General features: G+C 51.1%; 1 protein-coding gene across 2 annotated transcripts in view; it reads right to left on the reverse strand.

The window, feature by feature from the left end:
* Positions 1-342: 342 nt before the first annotated feature.
* The window catches only part of LMX1A (LIM homeobox transcription factor 1 alpha), a 45,021-nt gene continuing 19,840 nt past the window's right edge, over positions 343-25,523 (reverse strand). For both annotated transcript variants that reach the window (XM_065071873.1, XM_065071872.1), the window contains exons 5-10: positions 7,892-8,124; positions 4,001-4,170; positions 3,771-3,848; positions 3,599-3,668; positions 3,312-3,482; positions 343-2,803 (exon numbers count right to left, since the gene is read on the reverse strand). In XM_065071873.1, coding sequence (XP_064927945.1) covers positions 2,643-2,803; positions 3,312-3,482; positions 3,599-3,668; positions 3,771-3,848; positions 4,001-4,170; positions 7,892-8,124 — 883 coding nt within the window. In that variant the 3' untranslated portion in view covers positions 343-2,642. The remainder of the gene's footprint in view (positions 2,804-3,311; positions 3,483-3,598; positions 3,669-3,770; positions 3,849-4,000; positions 4,171-7,891; positions 8,125-25,523) is intronic.

Here is a 25,523-nt window from a genome sequence, read left to right on the forward strand (position 1 = left end):
GGACACCTAGCAACCCCCCTGGCCTGACAAGAAGCCATCTGCCATGCAGCGACTCCATCACTTGCAGAAGATAAGGCCCAGCCAGCTTTGCTTTGGCAGGATCCATCCACACTCCAAAATTAGGCACAACAGAATATGAAATCCAGATGACAGGAGGATCCACATCTGCTACTCCATTGCACAATTGCAAGCTGGACTAGTGTTCAGGTTGTGTCAAGCAGACAGGCCAACTTAAAGGAGGACAGGTTTAAGTCCATGAATTCTATTCATTTTGCTAGGCAAATATCTGCCCCATTCCACAATACTGGTCCTTCCCCAAAATTATATACTTTGTAAAAGAATTATATATATATACACACACACCTTGAGATACTGTTATTATAGTATGCAATTACATTTTTGCAATATTTTAAAAGCAGGCAACCAGCCTGTATGACTGATTTTATGGGGGTTTTATTTTGAGTGAAGTAATTTGGTAAGTGTAAATTGATAGTCTGATGGAAAGCCAGACTGATGTAGGTGAGCATTTTTCAAATAGGAGATAGCTGTAGGTGGGGAAGACAAACCTTTTAAAGATAAAAGATTAAAAAAATACCTTTAAGCATGATGTTTTAAGAAGTATTCAAGTGAGGGGAATTTTTAAGGCAATTTTAACAACCATTCATGAAAACATCAGTTTTTCTATTGCAAGCCCAAGTGGTGTTAACCCAGACATTGCCTACAGCTGTATCCTACAAATCAGACACTTGCTGGTTCCACGGGTCACAGCAGCTCCTCCACACCACGTATACTCCACCTCCCCCAGATCTGCCCCCTTTCCACAAGCAACGCACATCTCCAACTCCAGCCCACAATGACCATCAGACCCCTGCTCCAACAGCACCAGCCAGCATACCACACCTTGCTGACTTTGGAGATTATACAAACTCTTTCCTTTCCAAGTCAATGGGACACTCCACAAAAAAAAGACCAGGCTTTTTTTTTTTTTTTTCCAGAGATTTTTTTTGTCTTTTTAATTTCATCTCGGTACGTGATTTCTGACAGTGCGTCAGCATCTCCCGCTGGGTCAGCCATCTCCAGACCCCGTTACATTCAGTGTCAGATCATATGGTGGCAACGAGCCAGTGTTTTTGAACCTCACAGTCACTTGCATGTCTTTATGGGTTGTCGCTTAACATCTTTTGTGAACAGCAACACAAAAGGACACAATGTATGAAAAACAAGAGTGGGGATGAGGTGAGGGTCCGCTGAAGGCTGGACCCTAAGGAGAACTTTCCCCAGGTTCCCACAGGTCCTGCAGGGATGAACCTGAGCACTGGGTGGGAAATGCAGGGTGCTCCCTCCTTTCTCCTTTGCCTGAGGGATGGCAATATGGGCTGTGGTCTTTTCCAGAGCCAGGACAGCAGCTCACACTAGTCTAGCACCCATGTTTGAGTGTACAGGATGGGGTTGCTGGCGGTGGCAGGACCGGCTGGGTCCTGCCAAGGGAAGGAGAGAGATGATGTAGGGAAGCATGGCTGAGCCCCAACGAGCAAAGATATCGACAGCTTCAGCAGTGTTGTCCACCCCACACTGACCCCCTGGACACATTCAGCAGTGGGGACAGGACCTGGACACTGTGCTGTCCCCATCGATCTGCTGGCAGAGGAGCAGGTCCCTGGAGCCAGCCCTGCTTTGGGTTTCAACTGCATCTCAAAATTAGCGGGGCAACCTGAGAGCACCAAAAATAGCCAACCCCAAACCCCAAACCTGTCACCTGAAATGAACTGATGTTCCTTCCCTGCCACTGGGCTTTTGCAACCTAAACATAACATTTATAAAAAGTAAATTATTTCATCTTATAACTTAAGTGCATTGAGTATTTCCTTAAATATGGTTCACGCTGAAAATAAAGTTACTTTCGCTGTACAGTAAATTTCTGATAGACTTAGAAATAAACTTTGTCGATACAATCTGGCAGGTGTGGCTGAGCAGGACGTCACCCGCAGCCACCCGGCTCTGCACACACACACGTGTCTGCCCACACACACACTCACATACACACACGTGTCTTCAGGGACAATGTTAGGGGTTTCTAGCTTTCTATATTCGTATGGGAACAACTATCTCAAAAGTCCCTGTGTTTAAACAGCGAGCACTCAAGCTGGTCGAGGGAACAGAGGGGACACCCCGCAGCAAAATTTTTCCTATGTTTCCCCAAAGCATTGCCAGTTTTTCAAATTTCAAAGCCCGGCTGATGCTCCAGGATCTCGCCATGAGGATCAGCAGTTTGTTCTTTCCACTGCTTAGACCAAAGGAGGAGATATGGCACTGGGATGCTCCCTTAGGATGGGTTTCCCCCATCCAGCTGCCTTTCCCCCCACTGAAATGAGCAATTGGGTTCAGTTTCCCATTTGAAATTTGAAAACCCATCAGCCAGCTGCAAAAAACACTCCTGTTCCTAATCCTAGGATCCTAAGAGAAACATGAAACTATGCAACCCATAACTTAACTCGCTCCTTGGGAATACCAAGCTACAACATCTTGTTTGACAGCATCCCAGCAGTGTCGCCTCCCCCTCCCTCCCACCCCCGGGGGCTCTGCAGCCCCTCCCGAGGCAGCGCAGTGGCATCGGCTGCCCCGTGCCGGGGACAACGTGGTGCTCAGGAGGTGAAGTAGGAGTTCTGCATGGAGTAGAGGTGGTCAATGGGGTTCCCCACTCGCGCCTGGAGCGGCCCCGCGTCCGCCGTGGCCAGGAAGCAGTCACCAAGGTTGCTCAGTGAGGTATCATCGCTATCCAGGTCGTGGAAGAGAGGCTCAGCACCTTGGGAAGCAAGGAAGGAGTAGAAGGGCTTCAGAGCCTGCTTTCTTTTCCAGCACCTTGACAGTGCCCAGTACGCCCAGCTTTTGCAAAGTAAGGATTTTGGGGGGTGGGGACTGCTAGCTTCCCAGAAATCGCTGCATCACCCATGCATGCATCTCCCAAGTACCAAGTGATAGAACAACAAGAAATGGCCTCAAATTGCACCAGGGGAGATTTAGATTGGATATTAGGAACAATTTCTTCCTGGAAAGGGCTGTCAGGCATTGGAACAGGCTGCCTAGGGCAGTGGTGGAGTCACCATCCCTGGAGGGGTTGAACAAACATGGAAAGGAGGTTCTTAGGAACATGGCTTAGTGCTAGGGTTAAGTTATGGTTGGACTCAATGATGCCGAGGATCTCTTCCAAACAAAGTGATTCTATGATTCTACACCCTTGCCACACAGTCCCCCCCACCCCAGCCCAGCATCTCTGAAGGAGGGAAGGTAAGAGGCAAACCCCACAGCCTTACCGTAGGGGTGCATGTGGTCTCCGGGCATCTGCGGGGGGGTGAGCCCTTGTCGGAAGGGGTCGGAACCATAGACACTTTGCTCCATGCCCAACAGCTGCTGGGGCGGGGGCAGAGGGGTGTAGGGGTTCAGCATCCCCTCCAGCCCGGCGCTGCCACTACCATTCGTCTGGCCTGGAAGACAAGAGCAAGCCATCAGACTGCTGCTTTTTGGGTTGCCCAGCTTCCTTGGTAAACCTAGGAAAGGGGGAGACCCTGAGGATGTGGAGGGCTGGGTGCGAGGGGGGTACCTGAGCTCAGGCGCTGTGTGTTTTGCTGATCCTGTTGCTGCTGCTGCTGCCTCCTGGCAAGCTTCTTCATCTGGCCGAGAAGAGGAGTAAAATGGGGTGAAATCATCCCCTGGCTGGAGGGAGAGGGAGGGAGAGCACTGGCTGCTGATGGGGGGCCACCCCTCGTACCCACCTTCGCTCGTTGGTTCTGGAACCAGACCTGTACCACGCGGACACTCAGCCCCGTCTCAGCTGCCAGAGTCTCTCGCACCTTGGAGAGAGGAATGACAGCGGTGTCTCAGCACCCTTGACTCTTTGGGGGAACTTTAGGAAGGGACAGAGCAGCCATGGCAAGTCCTTGCCCAGCATCTAGTACACCCCTGGGGGCTGGAGGTGGCTGGGCATGGGCCCTTCTCTGCATACCTTCCTGCAAGGCTTGGAGGAGACCTCAAACGATGCCTTGAATGCCCTCCGCTGCTGCGTGGTCAGGATGGTTCGGGGTCTCTTGGGCCGCTTGTGATCCTTCCCATCCTCTGTGACCTTCCCCGAGGCTTGGCCCAGTTTGCAGATGCTGTCCTCATCATCACTTTTTCCTAATGGGGGGAAAAAAGAAAGCAGGTCTTTTACAGACAACGGGCCATGTGCATCATGTTCCAGCATGTCCAAAATAATACGGAGGACTTAAAACAAGCTGCTCTCCCCAACCTGGGGCTGTGGGGCCTTCAGGCAGGAGCTACTCTGGGAAAGCCAGTGGCACCGCCCTGCCTCTTACCAGTCCTCCCCATTTACCGCATCACCACCCTGTCGATGACCTCGCTTGTGTGGGAGGGCTGTAATGCAGGTTTGACAGCACGGGTCCTTCCCTCTCACGAGCCGTAAATCACTTACAGCCTTTTTTCCAGAAAGCTCCTCCACCACCCATTTGGGAATTGATAATGGAGCTGAGGTGCTGGTTTGATGCAGATGCAGGTTGCAAGGGCGTCCTTGGCTCAAGTCCCACCCTGGGGCTGCAGGCTCTCTTGGAGATGGGAATGCACCGGGAGGTTGTGAACTTGGTCCAGAGTAATTCATGGCTAAAGCAGTTCAGGTCTACTCCATGGCAAGAGCTAATCATGGACCACACAAAGCAGAAAAGTACAAAACCCACAGCATCCCAGTTAAAAGAAGGAGAAAGACAGAAGCAGATCTCTGGGGCGAGGGGAGGCAATGTTTCCTGCGGAGGAGCAAATATGCTCTTGGGTACCAGTTATCTCTTCCCTCCACGCTGCTGGGCTCTCTCCTGGACTCAGCAGCTGATATAAAGACCTTCCCTGTGGTGACGGCTGGGACATGGAGAGATGTCCCCACTAGTGGTCCCCAAAACTGCCCGGAGCTGGGTGCTGGTGCCCAGGAGCCAGTGCCTTGCTGCTGCTGCTCACCTGCAGCACATCCATGGCATGCCAATGGCAGCAATGACAAGAGGACAGACAAACTGCTGTTTTCTTGCATGTCCCAATGAGAGAAGTAGTAATGCAGCATGTCAGAGAGCTCCAGTGCTGGGGACCCCCCAAGTGTGGGTTTTCTGATGGCTGATGGGGCTTGAGTAGTGGCTGCCGCTACATCCTTCTCAGCGCTGAGCTGCCGGCTTTCCTGAAATCTCATGGAGTTTAATTCTGATGGAAGGGTAGAGGTTTTTTACAAATACTGGGGGGAGGAATGTCAATCGATGGAGACATTTTGGTGCCTGAATCCCAACGCACCTTAAAAAGAAGTGAACACCCAAATTCCCCCCAAGTCCAAGAGGGGCAGAGCCTGGCAGAAGGGAGCCACAGGCTCAAGGACTCTATCAAGTGATACTCAAAACCCACACCAAGGAGGAAAACCCATTCCCAGCAGCACCCCCCGAACCCTCCCCCACAACACCTGCTCCCCAAATCCCTCCCAGTGTCAAAGGGAAAGAAGGAAAAGTGAAGCTGGATTTGGCGGGGTATTACTTTTAATTAACTCTCCCTTTCAAGCCTTTTCCCACCAAGGAAGAGGGGGGAGGAAAGAAATTAATGAGTGTCTGGGGCTGCCCCTGACGTCACCTGGGAAGGGGCCGGGACGATGGATATTGTGCAGCGTGCCCTCGGTCCGACCCGCCAAGCCTGCATCCCGCCGCCGGGGCCAGGACATTCCTCACTCCAGGAGGATTTAGGGAGAGGAGAAACGTTAGGACGCTTTTAATTGGAAAGTGGGGTCCTCTTTCAGAGGGGCTTGTTTACTTAGGCTGGGTAGGGGAGGCTCAGGGGAGGCAGTAATTGAAGCGAGGGTTTGGGAGATTACAGACAACATATGGCTGGCTTTTTATCTGCGCTTTCTCATAAAGTGGCCTTTGGTGCACGGCGGTCGGGGGGAAGGGCGGGCAGGGGGCTTCAAAGCAGCGAGTGGGGGGACAGGGGAGAGGCTGGACATGCACATCACACATTGCTGGTCAAGGGCATCTGGGACCAGTGCTGGAACGGGGACATCCTTCTGCATTCCCTGGTGTGGCGGGAGTTCCCCAGGGGGGGCTGTGGCAGGAGGGGGCAAAGCTGCACCACACTGAGCATCTGCATGGGATGATGGGATGTGCACCTGAGCATGTCCCTGCTGTGCCACCATCCCCGGAGCCACATGCCATCCTGAGATAAACTGTTGCTGGCCATTGAAACCAGGCAGGAACAGCACTGGGATTAAGCTATGGGGTCTACAGGGGGATGGGAAGGACTGGGACCCTCCAGCCAGGGTGTGTTGGGGGCTTTGAGCTAGGTTGCCAACCAGCCAAGCGGCTGTCATGGTCTTCTGACTCCTACACTGGCCCTTTGCATCCCTTGAGTCTCAGCTGGAGTTTCCACCGAAATAAATCTTTCCCCTGGAGGTTTTTGCTCGTTGAAGCTCTTGCTTTGGCCAGAGCCCATGACAGCGGGGCTGGACCACGGGCCAATGAGTCACTAGGGAGGAAAAGCTCCTCAACCTTTCCCAAACTGCCCTTTTCCCCCACTAGGAATAAACCCAAAACGTGGCCGATGCACTTATTTTCCTGCATGACATCTTCTCATTGGTTCCTATTTTAACTGAAAGAGTTTGCACATCCCATAAGGAAAAAGAAATAATAATTCTTAAATCAATTAAGGACTTTCCCAGGGCTAAGGCAAGAGCCAGCAATGCCAGATCCCACTGCTTTCTTCCTCTCCTGCTCCTCCAGCACTAGACCATCACTTGCTGGCTCACTTCAGCCACCTCCTCCCATGGCCTCACTCTTTTTAAAATATCATCACCATTTTTTGGGGGGAGGATCTGTTCTTTCGAGTGAGCAGGGCTGCAGAAGACAGAGCTCAGACAGAGCCAGCTGCAGGCAGTGCTGCAAAGCAGCCAGGCTCTTGCTGCAGAGCAGCACAATATTGAAGAGAAACATGGATTTTGGGCAATTTTTGCTCCATCCCCACCAAAATTATCCCTGGTCCCCTATACATCTTCCTCTCTCTGCAGCATTCCCTGATGCTGCATGGGTTTGTCAAATTTGTGACCTGCCCCATTTCACACATCTTAACAGCCCCCTCTTAAACATGCTCATAATGCTCTTTTTTTAATTCAGAGCTTTGTTCTAGCAGGGAAAAGATAGGCTCGCCCCAGCTTGCCGGCAGCCCTTTCCAGAGCATGGCATTTTAAATCCTTCCCTATGCAAAGCAGGTGCATAGTGGGGGGCCACGCAGCCTTGCAAGGAGTGGGGCTCTGCAGGGACGGCGATAACACAAGGATTTCTACTAGCAGATCATTTCCACCCCTCTGAGCCCTGCTCCTGGGTTTTCTTACTAAACTTCTCTTCCTGGGAAACATTCAGGTTTGATTTGTATCGACTGTAGATACATATGTTAATGCTGAGCTTTGAAAGTCTCTTTCAACCCAAACTATTCTATGATTCCTCCATTCCCCAGGGCAAAGAGGTGGGAGATGTCACATTTGGCCAGCACAGCTCTGCCCCTGCACCCAGGGAGGCTGCACACCCCTTGGGATGGGGTCCTGGTGCCCTGCACCAGCCAGGAGCACAAACCCTTATAGAAACAAGCCTAATGAGATGGGATGGTCCCCAGAGCATTCTCCAGCCCTGTAGCCCCTCTACTGCCAAGGTCCCCACTAAGGTGGGAGAGATTCTGGCTGGAGCATGCAACAGTGTTCATAGAGCTTTTCCCTTCGGACCATGGGGCAGAGGTTTTAAGGCAGCAAACCCAAACTTTGCCTCTAGATCCCACTGCGCTTGCAGGGGCCTCGGAGTGGGACCAGCCAGGGAGACGCCGGGCGCAGGCGGCCCCTTACCAGAATCCGACAGAGCCGGGCTCACCAAGCTCAGCAGCTCCCGCTCCTTCTCGTAGTCGCCCTTACAGAGGAGCTGCCCTTCCTTCAGCACAAACTCGTCGCCCTTCTGCAGGCGCCGCTCGCAGACGCAGCAGCAGAAGCAGTGCAGGTGGTAGACGCTCTTCTGGGCGCGCATCACCAGCTCGCTGGGCGCGATGGCCTCCAGGCACCCGGCACACTTCACTGCAAAGAGCCTGGGGGAGAAAGAGGAGATCATAGAATCATTTGGGTTGGAAGAGACCCTCAAGATCATCGAGTCCAACTGTTAATCCAACACTGGCACTAAACTATGTCCCTAAGAACCTCATCTATGTGTCTGTTCAACCCCTCCAGGGATGGTGACTCTATCACTGCCCTGGGCAGCCTGTTCCAATGCCTGACAACCTTTTCCCTGAAGAAATTTTTGCACCTGCCTCCAGCTTGCACTGAGAGGTCAGGAGATGCTGGAGATGACAGCAGGGCCTGTAAGCTCACCCATGCCTTTGACAAGCACCTGCAGAAAGGACCCGTGGTGTCGGTCATCCACAAACCACCCTATCCCTCTGGCCTGGGTCAGCAGGGCACTGCAACAGCTACATTCCTCATTGCCAAACACACCAGAAATGCCTAATATGTCATAAAAATGTCCATGGAAGCAAGATTTGGGTTAAGCCCAGTGACAAACAGAAGACCTGATGTGTCAAAAGGAAAAGAAAAGCTCAGCTTGTTCCTTGACAGTGATGTGACAGTGTTTGAGGCAGCCCTAATTGTACAGTTCCCAGGTTTCAACAGACTAGCTTTATACTTAAAAGCCAATAATTATAATAATGACAGCAATAACACTTAGGTTGAAACAGAGCTTTTTCTTCTCTGACTCTAAGTGTCCTTACTGAGAAGCTCAGTAGCATAATCGATGATTTCCGATTGGGGAAACTGAGGTGAGCAGGCCGAAGGTGGCAGCATCACTGTTGGCTTGAAAGGACTTGGAAGCACCTGGAGTTAAACCCTGGGCTGGATGTTTTACATGAATGGGATGTTTTCCCCAATACAGATGTTTAAAGGTACCAAACCAGAACGTCCTCACCACCCCCAGATATTGGTGGGTTTGGCTTGGGCCCCATAAAGAGAAAATCACTCTTTACCCAGCCTCATCCTAAATATCTGTGGGAACTGGACATTATTATTCCCCTGTCTCAGTTACTTTGTCCCAGGAAGAGAAGTCAGAAGTCAGCGTGCATCCTGTAGAGGTTATCTCCGAGCATTGCCCGTGTCCCAGCCTGGGGATGCCAGAGGGAACTGCATGGGGAGCACTAAATCTATCCCTCCCCCTGCCTCGGATGGCTCCCACCTCCATGGTCCCTGTCCCATGGGACCTCCATCCCTGGAGGGGGACCTGTGGGGTTGCGCGCTGCAGGGCTGGAGAGGGGAACAGAAACCCTGCAGCCACCAGCCAGCTTTCAATCCTTCTTTTCTGTTTTTTTTTTTTGGCTACCACATAGGAAATGAAAAGTGCTGAGTCAGCTCCATTCCAACAAGGAGAGGAACAGATGTATGCAAAAACCTGGCGGCAAAGCCATCAGAAAAATAGGAAAAAAGCTTTAAAAGTTTCTGTGATGAGCTTGATAGTCTGTAAAACAAGGAGACAGGGGGCAGAGCAAGGCATGCTTGTGTCTTTGTGCCCCAAAGGGAGCTCCCAAGGCACCCATAACACCAGAGATGCTGCTGAACAAAAGCCCCAGCAGCAAAGGGATGTGTGTCTTTCTGCAGCCAACATGCAGCCTCTGCTCCCATGAAATCCCAGTCAGGCTTCATTTCACCTCTGCATTTCACTGCTTTAGTCGCCTGATAGCTGATAAACAAGATGGTCAGCTGTGCAAACCGCTGGTGGGGGACAGGCAGGCTCTGCCGCACAGGCAGCATCGGCAGCAGCTGCTGGCATCTCTGCCTGTCTCATCAGAGGCCAGCACACCTGGGCAAGGCAGCATGTCCCACCAGTGCCAGGAGGGCAGATACATGCAGCAGCAGAGGAACACAGAATCACCTCCTGGTGCCTCATGCTGGGGTTGGTGAGCACCCAGTTCCAGAAGCAGACAGCTGCCTGCCAGATGTGCACGCAGCTGGTGGAGTGCCAGGGCATACTGCCACCCACCAGCAGTGCCCAATGGCCTTTGTGGCTGGGTGTCAGGGGCTCAAGAGGTTGGAAAAGGGGCGTCCAAGGGTACCCCTTCATTAGTATCAGCTCCCTTCCACCTTGGGGTCCTCTCATGGACACTTCACACTGGTTTCTGGGCTATGCCTGCCAGGCTTTCCCAAAACGGCAATGGCGAGCATAGGGATGGGGTGCATTGCTCTTACCATGCCAGCCAAATCCTGAGTACACCCAGCAAATTGTAGCATCCCACCAAGATGTAGGAAAGGGGAAAGGGGTGTTACAAAGCTTTTATAAAACTATCATCGCTACAGAAAGTGGAAAACCAGCAAATAAAAGCTAGAAGTTAGGGAGTTCATAATTCCAGATAATGCTGTTAGCAGCTTTTACTTTTGTACATTCAACTTTAATTTCCCAGGTTTACATAAAACTGTCTCTAAGATGTTTGTATTTCCAGCATCACTGTGACTGCCCTGGGAGGAGGGGATGTATATTCCCTTGAAAGGATCCCTGTTGAAGGCTCATTTTTTTCTTGTTCCAGCTCTGAGAAATGCAGGCTTGTGTTAATATTTCTGTAGTCATCTCATCTTTAATTATGTCTCTTTTATGTCAAAGTGGAGGTGATTTGTATTCATCTGGTAACACATTTTCATCCCGTTTAAATGAAGTTTAAGCCTTACCTGTTGGGACTACTAACCGCTCTCAGTAATAAAATATTGATAAGCTTTTACATTACTGCTATCTAATCTTCACAGAAAGTGCCCAAAATCTCTATTTCCAGGGCACTGGTTAGAGACCCATAAACCTTTGCCAGTTAGGCACAGCCACATTGACCAAGCAATAGATGTTCCTAAGCACAAAGCGTGTTGCTAAACAGGAAGGTGAGACATTTAGGTAAATGGCTGTCTAATATCAGATACTTAAAGCTGAACTCAGGTTGCTGAACAAGAGGCCTTATTTCCAACTGAGTCCCCAACAGCTCCTGCTGAAGGGTGCCAGACAGACCAGGCATCTTTCAATGCCCAGTGCAGGACTCTCCAATCCCTGGGCAACGTGAGATGCAGAGAAATCCCCATAAAACCTCTTCCACAGTGTGAAACCATAAAGAGCTCCTTCTAAACCCATGATAAATCGAGATCTTAGGCATGAGAAGGTCTCAGGCATAAAAACTGCAGCCTACCGCAGGTAGCAATGAGTGGAGAGAAAAGGGCGTCACTGTTAACCCAGATCCCTACAGCCCTGGACACTACTGACTCCTCTACAGGGACTGGGGAGGAAGAGCACACATGGATAAACCCCCACATACGATAACTCCCACATGGACAACCCCTGCATGGATAACTCACCAGAAATACCTCTGGTCAGCCCGAGATGGGGCTGAAGGAAAATCTTCCAGCACCCCATCTAGCAATTAATTTAACATTTTTGGCCTGAGCGAGACACACCAGCCTGGATCCAGAGATGTTTTTATCCACCTCTGGGATCTTCAGTTCTGTGTTCAGCTCCCTCTTGCTGCAAGCAGCAGGCTGCAGAGCAAATACCATCTTTTCACCCCTATCTCTCTCTTTGTGCCTCCGTGCAGCTACAACAGGGGCTTCGAGACCTCATTTCTCTACAGGAGGCTGCACAGAAGAGGAGGAGGATGGTTTCAACAGGTTTTAAAACACAAACAAATCACCAACCCCTAAATAGCAACAAGAGCGCCTTCATTTCTGCCATCCTAGGGACGCTGTAGGCTTTGGCTCTTAGTAGATTTTTTTTCCCCTCCATAGCTTGAGGTTCAAAAGCTAAACGATGCCTGGCTGGTAGTCTTTGTGTTTGTTTGCCTGTCACAGGGAGCTCAGTAAAAGCCTCAACAAAGCAGTGACAGTGAATATTTGCAAATAAAAACAAACCCACTCAATTTAGGAATAACTGGAACAAAAATACAGTAATGCAAACAATTTTTATCACAGCACACAACCTTTTGTCTCTCATCTTAAAAATGTTCCTGTTCCTATATTGATTAATCTGAATTAAAATATGTTTTTTAGATTTAGGTTCTTTTTGAAATGTCAATCTGTAGTTTGGAAACAGAAAGGTGGTGGTGATGGGATTCAAGAAAATCTTGCAACAAAATATTTTGCCATTTCCAAAAGTATAACATTTCTGCTGGAAGACCCTCAAGCGCGCTAGCCGACATTACAGACATCCACCCTTCCCCTGGGTCACAGTCTGACTTTGCTGTACAATTCCTCTTCCTTGAGAAAACCATCCCAGACCTCTGCTTTGGGGTTTCCCATCCAAGCAGCAACACCAAAACCTCGAAATTTTGACACGTGGCTGCAACCACCTCTGGGTTGGCACATCCCATCTCTGGGGCACCGACAGAGATGGGGGCAGCGCGGGCAGCCCCGTTTCCCATCGGAGCTGCCACCCCCTCTTTCTCCCTTCATTTTGAGGTGACAGGCTGAAAGGAGCCGTGATTGACAGGCGCTTCCCGGCTGCTGTCTGTCTGCGTGTGCCGCATACAAACGCGGCCCTTCGCAGCCTCCCCGGGGAGGGTCAGGGATGCTGATATTAAATACTGATGGACAAATCTCAAACGCTGCACGGCGGCTCGGTTCGGGTGGTGGGATGCTTTCCTCTCTGCCCGTGCCAGCCTGGCCCAGGGAGTGATGAGAGAGACAGGGGCAGCATCCGAAAAACCTCACAGGCTCCTGGCCAAGGGTGGGCACTGGTGGCACTGGTCGCTACAAAGCATTGCAGGCAGCTGCCCTGTGTTCCCTGCCAGGGCTGCCCACAGCAGACGCATCCACAGGGATCATAGAATCATTGTGGCTGCAAAAGACCTTTAAGATCATCAAGTCCAACTGTTAGCCTAAAGCTGTCAAGTCCACCTGTAAACCATGTTCCTAACGCCTCGGTGCAGAGACCTGACCAATTCATCTCCTACTCTCACCATGGCCCAGAAGGAGCCTGAGGAGCCCCAAATCAATCCGCCAGAGGTGCAGGGAGCTCCAGCCCAGCCCTGCTCACAGCCATGCCCAACCAACAGCCTTCCAGAGAGCAAAGCTGTGGCCCCCCCAGCGCTGTGACCTTGGCATGGGGACAAACCGATGGCCACGCACGGTGTGAGGGGCACGGGAGGAGGCTGGTGCCAGCAGTGAGCTGCAGCGCTCTGCGGGGATCAAGGACGTCGGATTGAGTTGTCTTGGCACTGGGTCATCTTCTCACTCACCCGTCAGAAGGGGGGATGGCAGCACCGGCTCCTCCATGGGCTGGCCATGGAAACATGCCCGGTGCTGTCAACCCTGCACCCAGGGCTTGGGAACAAGCTGCTGTCCTGCTGCTGCTGGGCTCATCTCACCCTGTCCCCCCTCCAGCCCCCTACGGCTGTACTGGGGATGGGGAGAGCAATTCAGAGCACAAGCCAATACGAGCAGTCCCAGAGACCTCCGAGCCACCCCGGGTCTCCAGGCTCCCAAGCTGATGGAGGAAAGCACCCACTGCCACCCTCGTCATCCCTCCCTGCACACCCCAAGCCCTCGGTGGGACAGAGGAGTGATGTTTTCCCTGGGGCTGCTCTCCTGACCCTTCCCCGGCTCCTGGCTCCCTCCCCCCCTAGGCGGACAAGTGTTCGCTTTACTGCCTGGCAACGGGGCCGGGGCTAAGCTTGCTAAAATATGAGTGTTTTTTGGCTGGAGTACCAGAAGGCTGCAGTCCTACAGAGAGAAAAAAATTGAGCACTCCATGCCATGGCTCCAGAAAGGGGGAGAATTAGGTTTCACACCGAGCAGGCTGGACCATGGCATTCTTTAGTTAATGCTTAACAAACGCCCAAACAAAAGCAGCCAACTTCGCTGCATGTTTGTAAAATGTATTCTCAGCAGATTCAGGTTTATTGGAGAATTCACTCACTTTGCAGCAAGTGGTGTTTTCCTTTTTTTTTTTTTTAATTTCCCTTCTCCTCCCTCCCCCCCAGCTCAAGCCCTTCTCATTCCTGTTGCCTGAATGCATCTTCTGACGCTTCGAGGGGACATGGCAACCAGGCTGAAATGGGCTTATTTCATCCTGGGGGGCTGATGCGAGCTCGCCTCCATGGCCTCAGGGTGCGAGCTCTCCTCGGGGTTCAGCCAAGCCACTGCTGGCAGCCGGGGATGCGAAATCTGAAAAGCAGACCCACAGACTTCTGAAAATCCACCCCTGGCTGTGTTCTCCAACAGGCCAGGGAAGGTGAGGAAGGGAGGTGAAGCCTGAGACTCCTGCTTTTCACCTTTCTTCACCCAACCTGGCTCTTTCAGAGTCTGAACCCAGTGGTCCCACCCCACCCAGCATCCCAATCTGCTGTGCACCCCAGCCCTGCACAGCTCCCCGCCTCAGAGATCCCATCACAGTGGTGGAGGCCAACAAGCACAGCTTGCTTTCACAGGCAGAGCCACCAGTGGGTATGGCCAGGGCATGGAGGAGGGGGACAGCTCCATCCAGGGACCCCAGAGGCTTTCAGGGAATTAAAATGGGGAGTCCATGCATAGGCATCCTGCAGGAACACCCCTAAATGAGCTCCTGCCCTGATCCTCCCTGGCACCTAAGCAGGTCCCATGTCCCCTCCCGGCATCTGGTGCCGTGACAGAGGACACCAGTGACAAGGGACAAGCTGGGGACGTGGTGGCAAAGAGGTAAGGGGGGCAGCGGAGGAGGAGGGGGTTGGCACTGAGCTATTCAACTTCCTTCTGCTACATGTGAACCACCCGAGCCTTCCCGGGAAAGGGCACCTTGGTCCCTGCCTCCTGGATGAGGTCCCAAAGCAGTCACTTAACACACCCCCAGACCCTCTGGAGACCAGCCGGGACATGCAGGGGCACTGCTAGAATAAAAGGGTTAAACAAACAGAGAAACAAAGCCTTTCCAGCAAACAGTCGCTGCCAAAACACACCAGCAACCCACAAGCCGTCTCTATGCCAAAATCAAAGGTCAAGCAAGTGCACAGTTTCTGAGGCTGCTTTAAGTTGCTCCATTTCTGACCAAGGACATACTAATAAGACTTTCACCAACAAGGCGCTGTACGAGCTGATGGCTCTGAGTCCCCTCCAGGCACTTGGAGAGTCTGATAAAAACCCTCAACTAACTTCAAGAACAGCCCAAAAGCAACTTCCTGGGCAAGGTGAGAAGACCAAAATGCTGATTTTTATCCCAGTTTCCCTAAACACTGCTTCTTTTTGCACACCTTGCCTCCACTCCATAAGAGCATGCAGCATCCAGCAGAGACCTGGCCCCATCAGAGCACTCATACAGCACCCATCAAGAACCTGGTTTTGGAGGTGGAAGGGACACAGGTAGGAGGGGGAGAGGTGTAAACATCACAGTGTCCAAGTCCAAAAGCCATCCCAATGGATGCGACCCAAGGATCGATCCCATCCAGCCACAGAACATTAGTTCTGCATCCCAGCTGATGCATCTCCCACCAAGCCAAATTTCAAGCAGCGACCTCCTTCCCCCCCCAGTGCCCTCAAGAAAACAAGGATAATTGAAAAACCACAATATCACTAGTCAAATTTAATATTGAGAGTGAGTGAGCGGGAGCCAGAGGTCAAAATTAATTACACCCCACCATATTTCAGCACGCTGCCGCGGCTCCGTGTCCTTTCCTTGGGGAGCAGCGCTTCCACAGAGAGGTCGACAGACATTATTAGAAAGGACTGATCTAAACGTACCCCCAGGAGCTTTTCAGCTTGTCTCTTCAGAGCCTTTGTTTGTACTGAGATTAATGGGGAGGCAAATGAAGGAAAAGCAAAGTCACCAGGAGTGAGAGGATGTGCCACCGCAGCCACCACCCCGATTTAGTCGGCTTTTTAAACAGGAGATGGGAATAACAAGGAGAGAAGGAAATACTGTTCATGTCATTCATTTTGTGGCTAAAACGCAATGATCTTGAAACTCTTTTTTTTTTTTTCTTTCCAAGAAAGATAAATCCTGGCTAAAAAAATCCTGCGGGTTGGGTTTCCAGCCCCCTTGGGGATTTCACACACTCACTGGTTTTTCTACATGTTGTACCACTGTGGGACAAGGAGATATATTCATTCTCTTCCAGTTTAAGGCACCCCTTCTTGCAAGGCGTTATATTTGCTTCTGAATTTTTTAACACTCCTGTGACGGAAAGTGAATACAGAAACAAAATAAAAATTAAAACCTTCCTATTTTCCATTCAGAATTTCAAAAGGAGTGTTACCAAAAGAAAAAGAAATAGAAAAAGAAAAAGGAACAAACATAACAAACATTCGGCAAGCAGAGAAATGTCCTGCTTTGGGGACAACCAGCACTCGACCAGTCCCGACCCTGAGGAACCCCATCCAGCTCCAAGCAGAGTAAGGGCTGGGGACCTCCAGTCCCTTGCAGCCCCAACTCACCCACGATGCCATAAATTCACCTCCACCTTGTACCAACAGCTTCAAAAAGGGATCAGGCAAATTCAGGGGATGGAGTCCACCCCCAGCCTGGTCCCACAGGTCTGACCTCACACTCAGGAGCACCCGAATCCCTGACTGCCCAGGGCAGGACAAGCTCCCCTGGCTTTTGGGGGACTGTCCCAGAGCAGCCCCATAGAGGGGGGCACGGGTTGATGCACATTAGGTCCAGCCGTGCCCCAGCGCTGGGGCTCCCGGCTGCTCTCGAGTCTCCTAGGCTACAATCATGGCTTGTCTTTTCCTTTATTAAACAGAAAACCCATGTTCCCCCAAGGGCTTTCCAAGCATCCAGGGATAGGGCATTTAAAATCCACGGGGCGTTCGTGCCAATGTGGCAAACTCTCATTAGGAGGCGACCAATATCCTGTCAAGCTGCCCGGCGCTCCGGCAGCTATAAAAATCGCTCGGCTGTATAAAAACTAAACAGTGTAAACTAAGTCGGACATAGAGACCAGCTGCTTCAAACGGGCTCAGCAAACAGAGATGCGCGGGAGCACACTGCACGCTGCCGGTGGGGAGATATCAGCCTCCCGGCTGGGTTGTTTCTTGCCTTATCTTTTATTTCCATGTGCCCCGGCTCACCCTCGCATAAGGGTTTTGCTTAAATATCATCTGTGTGTGCTGCCAAGTTGTTGGGATGGCTTGTTTGGGGTTTTTTTCTTTCTTTTCTTTTTTCTTTTCTTTTTTTCAACAGCATTTCCACAATGGGAAGCAGCTGTTGTGGTTAACTGGCTGCTCCTGAGCAAAAGCGGAGCTGCACATCGAGATATCTCAAAAGAGGCATCCTTCATTCATAGCTCCGTGCACTAGAGAGCACTATAACATGTGTTTCCATGAAGTTTTGTTAACTACTCAGCTAAACAAGCGTGCTGGAAATGCCAGAGGAATATGCTCTGGAATGAATGGAAATATTCATCTAAAAAGACATTAAATTTAAGCCATCTTTTTCCCCCCACACTCTGCTGATCTCATGTTGCAGCTCTCTTCTAGCACGTGCTCTCAGGCTGAGGTTTTGGGAGAAATAAATGCAGGGGACACATTTTGTAACCTCAGCGGCACCCGAGACAGGGCAGCGATAACAGATGATGGCGCGTGGGGGATTCCTTGTGCCATGGGTGGCCTGGGGATGTGGCAGCAGGGGCAGTCCAGCGATGGGCAGCCAGACGGGCAGCTCATCAACCGTGATCACGGCAAGAAACCTGCTCCCAAATGGCATCTCCTGCGTGGAGATGCTTCTGCTGAGCTGCTCTGCCTTTTGTGGGTCTGAGCATCAGCTCCCCAGAGGTGCTGAGCACCCTAGAGGATCTCAGTCTCATAACAAACAGGGGTAAAAACTCAGGAAAACACAATTATCGGGTGTTTAAAATTCACTTCCTTCTTTAAAGCTTTTTCCTCTTCAGTACAAGGAAGTTTGGGAGAGAAGTTCACATTTTTAGCCAACACTCTCTTGAAAATTCAGTATTACACCAACGCGAATCCAAACCTCTTCTTGACTTCTGTGTAGCAACTGCATTTCAAGGTGGTTTTGGTAGCCATGAACACCCCTCAGAAGGCTCTAACTGACACCAGCAAATGAGAAGCAGTATCAGATCCTGATGTAAATTAGGGGGTCAGTATCTGTTACAAGGGAGGAGAATGCTCAGAAGGCTCCAGACTGGCCTAAAGGTGCCCAGCACCAGAGCTGGTTGAGAATTTTCCCATAAAATAATTTCCCTTCCTTCTACTTGCTCTATTTTACATGCACACACACATACACATACGTACATTTTATGTTTCTTTTCTGAAAAATCTCTTTTTTCCACAGTTTTTTCAATTCAGATACGAGCCAAATGGGACCCTCTTTGGTTCAAGTCACTTGGGTACCAACGGGCTGTGCCCAGGGATGCTGAGCAATGTCGAAAAAAGTGACCCTGGCACTCTGCTCCTGCTTGGCAAAAGCCCTGGCTGGACCCCATTTCATGATTCCCTACCCAAAAACATTTTTCTGAAGCTTTATGATCTGAAAAAATCTCTTTGTGTCTTGTGTTCTGTTTTGTTTTCCTTAACCATTTTGATTTCCTTGCCAAGGTGTACTGGAATTTCCTTCCAGATGTGAACCATCGATGCTCTGCCCCACGCACCCCTCACACCCCACAGCACTCCGGTGTGCTCCTATCGCTGGGGCACCAGAGGAGGCTGTGCCAGGATGCAGGAGCAAAGACCAAAGACCCCTACCAGGGAGGACAAGGATGCAGGGACAGCCCTGTCCCCTGCACCACCACCAGGCTCACGCTGTGGTCACCGTTGTAGGGATGTGGGGCTGGTGCCCAGCTTGCCAGGATACCTGAGACAAGTCCCAGTGCTGCTGAGGTACCAGGATGAGTTTTGACGGATGAGACGGTAAAAGCAAACACGCTTTCTCCAGGAAACAGGTTCCTGCCGCTTGTCTGCTCGGAGTTATCGCAGCACTGGGGACAGCAGCCCTTCCCTGCAGCCTCCGGGGGCCGGCAAGGCAGGATATTACTTTGTTGCTTATTCATTTTATTGCTTCTCCTTTCTAAATATTTGCTTGGCAGGGAAAGGATTCCCTTTACACAGTATCTGTTTTTACAGGTCAATTGAATTTCTGGTGCTCTCAATCCCTCCTTCCCTCCAATTGCATTTGCAAAACAAATATTGATTGTACCAATTAGCTGCGAACCCCTTGCAGAAGATGGCTCAACGCCCTGAGCCAGGGGAAGGATCTCCTGGTCCCAAAACATGTCTTGGTAGATGGAGCTGGTGGGCTGGGAGCCCACAGAGCAGCAATGTCAGGGCAAGGCTCTGCAACCCCCAGCAGGACCCCCGGAAGACAACAGCAAAAATGTTTCTAATACTTCCAGCTAGAAGGTAACATCTTTGAATGGTATGGGTTTAAAACTGGGGTGTCCCCTTTCACCTGAGGCAAGTATAAAATACCGTTGTAGCAATTGTTCACTCTGGAACCTAATGATTTCAACAAATGGATACAACAAACAGCAATAAGAAGTGTGAGCAGGTAGGAGGTAGATCCATTAACCACCCATCCCCAGCAAAAGACTCATTTTATTTGCTGAAACACTAAACACACCAGCTCACTCTGCAGCCAGGGGGTAAGGCACCCCCTTCCTGCTATGTGGGTGCTGGGGAGTCCCTTCTAGCCCTGCTCTGTTTTGCCTGGTGGGTGATAAGCAAGCAGCTTTGGGCAGCAGGGAATGGGCACGTTCCTCCTGCCTGCCCCAAGAACATTTGCTTTCCTGAAAAAGATGCCTTTTTTTTAAGACTAGATCCTGATGATAAAGGAGTTTTCCCCCAAACTGTCTTTCGAGTTTGCCTGTGCGGTGCTGGGATTTTCTGATCTGCCTCACCAAAAGCAATGGGAACGTCCAACCCAAGCACCACATCATGCTTTTTCACACTGATTTCATTGCTCTGAGTTTTATTTGTGGTTTCCTTGGGAGGTCTTGTCAAAATCCTCACTGCCACAGGGAGAAAGGAAAAATCAGTCAGCCTAAAAACTTGCTGGGTTTTCCTCCGACGCAGTCTAAATAGTTTTTCAAAGAACAACTGAGATCACTGAATCATGTGGCGGCGCAAGTCACAGCGGGGATCCTTCACCCTGCACCCTGCACCCTGCACCAGCCTTTGGTGGCTCTTATCTGTCCCCAACAGCCTCGAGGATGGGGACAGCAATGGGTGGGACAGCGATGCCAGCTCCAGTATTACCCCTGCTGTGACAAAGACCTGCAGCTCACAACCAGCTGGGTCACCACTGGCAAAGTGTTCAGAGCACACTGTTAAATGTGTCCTGCCCATGTCAAAAGTCACAGCCCAAGGTAAAGGCGCAAGGGGGGTCATGGGGAGCTGCTGGATTAGCTACTGAGATGGGAGTCCCCATTGCAGCCTGCCAGGACCGGGATGTGGACTTCCCTGCTGCAACAGTGCCAGAGAGATGCTGGGCTGGTCCTCCCAGAGAGGATGCCCAGTCTGCCGGGGACACCCAGCCTGGGAAAAGCCTCTTTATCCACCTCTCAACCTCATAATGATGCTGCAAATCCTGGAAAGCATAGACAGTCCACAGTACTCTCACTATCCCCTGCAGCCTATGGAAGGCAGATTGCCCAGCACAGCACAGGAGTGGCCCAGCATCTGGGAGAAATGCTTTTTCCCCAAAAATGTGGGATATTTTTTTCTCTGCTTTTCTCTGAATCACAACTGGGGGAATTCAGATTCCCCTAGATGCTCTGGGGTAAAATAAGACAAGAAAACAGAGTGGTCGCCCTTCCATAGCCAGACCCAGGGCACAGGGTCTGGTACCCTTGGGGGTTTCAGGTCCTCCCCACAAGCCGAGCTAAAGCCAGGACAGAGATGACAATATATAAGGTGTCGACATATAAGCTGTCAATATATAAGCCGGTTCCACCGATGACAGCACGCACACATCCTGTGTCCCGAGGTGGAGGGCGGGAAACAGATGCCTGGTCAGAGAAAGGAGGGACCGGCCATGAGCCACTCACACTCGTCTGCAGCTTGGACAAGTCCAAGGCTGTTTGGCTCCGTGTCTTGGGCTCGGGCCCATCTCTCCAGTTTAAAGCAGTTGAACTGAGCCCAAAGTTCTCATTAAGTCAGTCTGCCTGAAGGTAGTTCCACCACTAGGACGTTTCATCCCAACATGAAACTGATGTTCCTCTTTGCAGATACAGGGGAATTGGGATGAGTGAGAGGAGGCAGCCCCATGGCCAGTGCAGTGTTGTCAGCTCCTGGCGTTTCACCCAAAATGGGTGACAGCAGGTGCTGGAGACCCCATATGCACAGCCTGGGATTGGGTGAGAATCCCAGTTTTCACTATTTCCCTATTACCTCCTCCCTTTTTAAACTGATTGCCCTGGACTGCATCAGGAACAGGAGCTCTCAGGCTGGCAAGTCCCACAAGCCCAGATATAAACAGGCAAAGTCAAAGTGTTTATCCTCAATTCATGTCAAATGACATGATGGGAAAACCAAGGTCAGGAGCATTGATTTATTTTGCCAGGCTGTCTCTTGGACGTGCAGGGCAGAGACAGCCTGAATCCCCCTCCCTCGCATCAAGCAACACATGCATCCATTCCCTCCCAGTGACACCCTTAAGAAGACGTCACCGTGCCACCTCCCAGCCTTGATGAACCCTCTAAAGGTCAGCACCAAAGGCATGTCCACCACATATGGTTATTAGTTCTCTGTGGGTCCAACCATTCCTTCACTACAGCTGGATGAGCAATTCACAGCGCATAAATTTATCTCGCAGATCTCAGCCCACGTGCTGTTTGCTAACAGTCTGTAGAGAGGCTATATTTTATCCCTTTGGGTTTCTTGGCCAGCGTTCAAGCTCCTGACCCTGATTTATTCGCAATCGGTCAAGAGCCACATTTCATCTCCATAGGCCACGTCTGCACAAAGCTATTCAAAGCACGTGGCTTGACGTCCCGCGGTAGCACCGGGGCACCTCACCGTAAACCAGTCCCGGTTCTTCATGGCATCTCCAAGAGGTATCCAGGGGGAGGCTGTGTTCAAAAATAGGCTCTGCGGGGGCAAACTTTGCCTGATGAGAGCATCATGGCCAGAACAAACCACACCTCTTCTGCACACGAAGGCAATGAGAGCTCCAGATGCCGGCCGAGGCTGGCTCACCGCCTGTCCTCATCCCATCTCACCATCTCTTTGCCCACCTCTCTGCCTATTTATAGCCATGGAAGACCTTTGCACAATGCCCGAGCAGCCAGAGGGCTGAGTGTATAGGCGGGATGGCAAATGCCGTTCTTTAACTTTCCAAAGTAGTTTTCCTACTGCTGCCTAAGGCGGCTGCCACAGAGAGCCCAGCATGCACCCTGCCTTTGAGACGAGACCTTGGGACCGGCCAGAAAATGCCTCCCAGAGCTATACCCATCGCCAAGCTGGCTCTGGGGTTTTCATAAACCACCCTATGCTGCACCTCAGTAAGTCTTTACTAGGAGACCAATCACCCTCATGCAATCATGAGCATCCCTCTGTGAAGATGTTCCCCCTGGAGACATCCCAGGCCAGGCTGGACGGGGCTCTGAGCAACCTGATCTGGGTGAAGATGTCCCTGCTCATGGCAGGGGTTGGACTGGATGAGCTTTGAAGGTCCCTTCCAACCCAAACTGTTCTATGATTCTATTCTAAGACAAACCAGATAAAACAACCAAGATGATGGGAGAGGTATAGAGTAATCTGCAGAATTTAGAGAGAAGGAGTGATGTGAAGGATCAGGGTTAGTATCAGCCCTATCTGACATCTTCATTGACAATTGCAATTAGGGACTAATTAGCATGTTAATAACATTAGCAGGAGATAATAAACTGGAGAGGATGGAACAGAACAAAGTAATCTGAAGCAGACCCTGGAGAGATTAAAAAAAAAGAAAAAAAAAAAAGGAAAAAAAGGAAATTCAGCTTGGAAAAACACAGCTTCTAGGGGAAAAACACCTGGAGCAGATGCTGCAGCAGGAAAGAGGAAAGCAGGAGCAGGGATTGGAAAGTGGCCAGGTGCAGGAGCAGCACGTCAGGCAGGCGAAGGCAAGCCAGGCCACCAGTTCCCCTGCAAAACAGGCTGTGGGTCTCATCTATCAGCAATGCAACACCCTGTATCAATCAGGACAAAGTGCTGGATGCCCCAGCCCTCCAGCCACGCTGAAGCCCCGCCGTGCCACCTCCATCACATGAGCCCCTGGACCACTTGGTGAAAGCTGCACCATCACTGTCTTATGGGACACGGGACGAGAAGTGGACCCTGAGGTTGGGAGACCTTGGCAGTCACAGTTCCGCTATCACTGCTAGTCTACACTTAATAATAGAATGGATAGGAATGTTTTCTTGTAAAAAAATCCTATAATAACTCAAATGACCAAAATGGGGTGACCTGAGTGGTTTTTACAGGGATTCTGCACCTCCTGGTGCAAACAGGTGGCTGCAAAACCAGGTGGGGTGTGAGCACTCATGGAGGGAGGATGGTGGGGCAGCAGGCACTCTGACACTGCTCTGGGAGCCCCAGGGGAGACAGATGAAATGGCATGGAACAACCCTTCAGCAGCAATCAGCAATCCTAACCTCGCAATTGCAATGGCAAGAGGGACTTTGCCCATCCCCATGATGTACAGAGTGAACAATAGAGCTTGGAAGGGCTCATCTGATCGCCACAGCTCAGCTTCACCAGCGGCTCTTTCTGCCAAATGAAAAACAGCAGACGGCAGGACTGCAAGAAAAAGGCTGGGCTCATTAAAACACCCTTCATCCTGAGACACGACTGCTCCTTAGCCTCTCTGCTGGAGCCCGACACCCCCAAACTCTAGTGCTCCCCAGCTGGGCATCCTTGGGAGTCACTGTCTTCTCTCCCAGTGCCTAAAAATCAGGTGGACCAAGCAGGACCTGATTCATTGCCACTTGTCCCCACAACCTGAGGACAAGAACAATCACATCAGCCACTTCGTGTTGTCTGACCCAAACAGCTGGTGTCACCCCTGATGTCTGAGTGCTCCAACCCTTCCCTGGACCATTTGGGTGGTTTAAAAGTGCAAACAATTTAAGGAAAACCCAGATTTTTAACCCACCAGGACCAGTGCTACAGAGTGCAGGAGCTCTGGAGGCCCTGGGCTGTGCAGCTGTCCAGCATCGAGAAGGGGCAGGAGTTTTATCGCCCAAAGGGGGATTAAAGCGGTTCCTGATGCTCAAGTATCTGGAGGCAGACAGGGAGGAGGGGAGATGCTTCCTGTGATTTGTGAGCTGTTCTTGGGCTGTCCTTGCTGCCAGGTCTTGGGCAATTTGATGACTTTTTGTTGCAAACTGGAAGAACAGGAGACATATGTAAAGGAGGAAACTCGCATTCCTCTCGCCTAAGAAATCCCTTCTCACTTTCCCCCAAATCGCACATACACCCAACCTCAGCCTCTCCAGGCTGGCTTGGACACCAGCTCCCCTCCCACGCCCAGATGACCTACTCATCCAGAAATGGCCAAGACCCGTGGCTGGGGCGTTATCCTCCCCTCCTTTCCTTCCCTGCCCTTGTCCTGCCTGCACAGGCAGCCAGGGCAGGCAGAAGAACTCTTCACCCTCCGGAGAGGTGAAAAACACCAGACAAAAACAACCTTTCCCAGCAGCATCAGTGCGAATGGGACCATAAGCCTCCAAAACTCTACCCAGCTGTGAGCACCTCCACATCTCCTCTTTCAGAGACATCCCTGGCGGCTTGTAAACATTAATTTTATATTTCTCTGCCCCTATTTCCCAGAAGAAATGTCTATATCAGGTCTCCCTGTCTCTGGGACTAGTGGTCCCCAGAGCCAAGCAGGGATGTGTGCTATTGGGCAGGGCTGATGGACACACCAGGCCACCACGCCTTGATTTCTACAGCATCCCCCTTCCCTCAGGTGCCTCCTCTGTCCCTGGAAGTCCTCTGCATGTTGCAGAGGTGGGAAAGGACTCTCACAAAGCTGAAACACAGCAATAATGTCACTTCAGGCCACCAGGCCATGTATTCACAGGCAAAAAGCCAAAACCTGACTGAGAGCCTGAGTCTACTGTGAAAGCCTGTGGGGAAGGTATGCATCAGAAGGAAAACCATCTGAGTACCAACAGAGTCCAAATCAAAGCAACAGAGAGACCCTGGTTAGGGAACCAACTGCTGAGAGATCGTCCCTGCTTACTTCCACAGCACGTTACCACTGAAGCCTAATGATGTCACCTGCCAATCTGCTGAGCACCTTCTGAGCTGATACCTCTCAGAGTAGTTAAGGCAAACAGTGACCTGTGTGTCACCTGCATGGGAAGGTGCCTCCAAGCTGCCTCCTGGGAGAGAAAAAGCACGGGATTCATTTCATTGCAGTGGAAAACAGCCTCTCCATCCTTGTAGCCATCACAAGGTACTTCCTACCTCTACCTACCTATCACCAGAAAGTATCCGCAAAGCTGAATAAAACTCACCTCCAAAACAAAACCCCGTCCCCAAGGATCGGCCATGCCGCTCTGGGGAGTTT

This window comes from Columba livia, chromosome 8, assembly GCF_036013475.1.
Source record: "Columba livia isolate bColLiv1 breed racing homer chromosome 8, bColLiv1.pat.W.v2, whole genome shotgun sequence".
NCBI lineage: Eukaryota > Metazoa > Chordata > Aves > Columbiformes > Columbidae > Columba > Columba livia.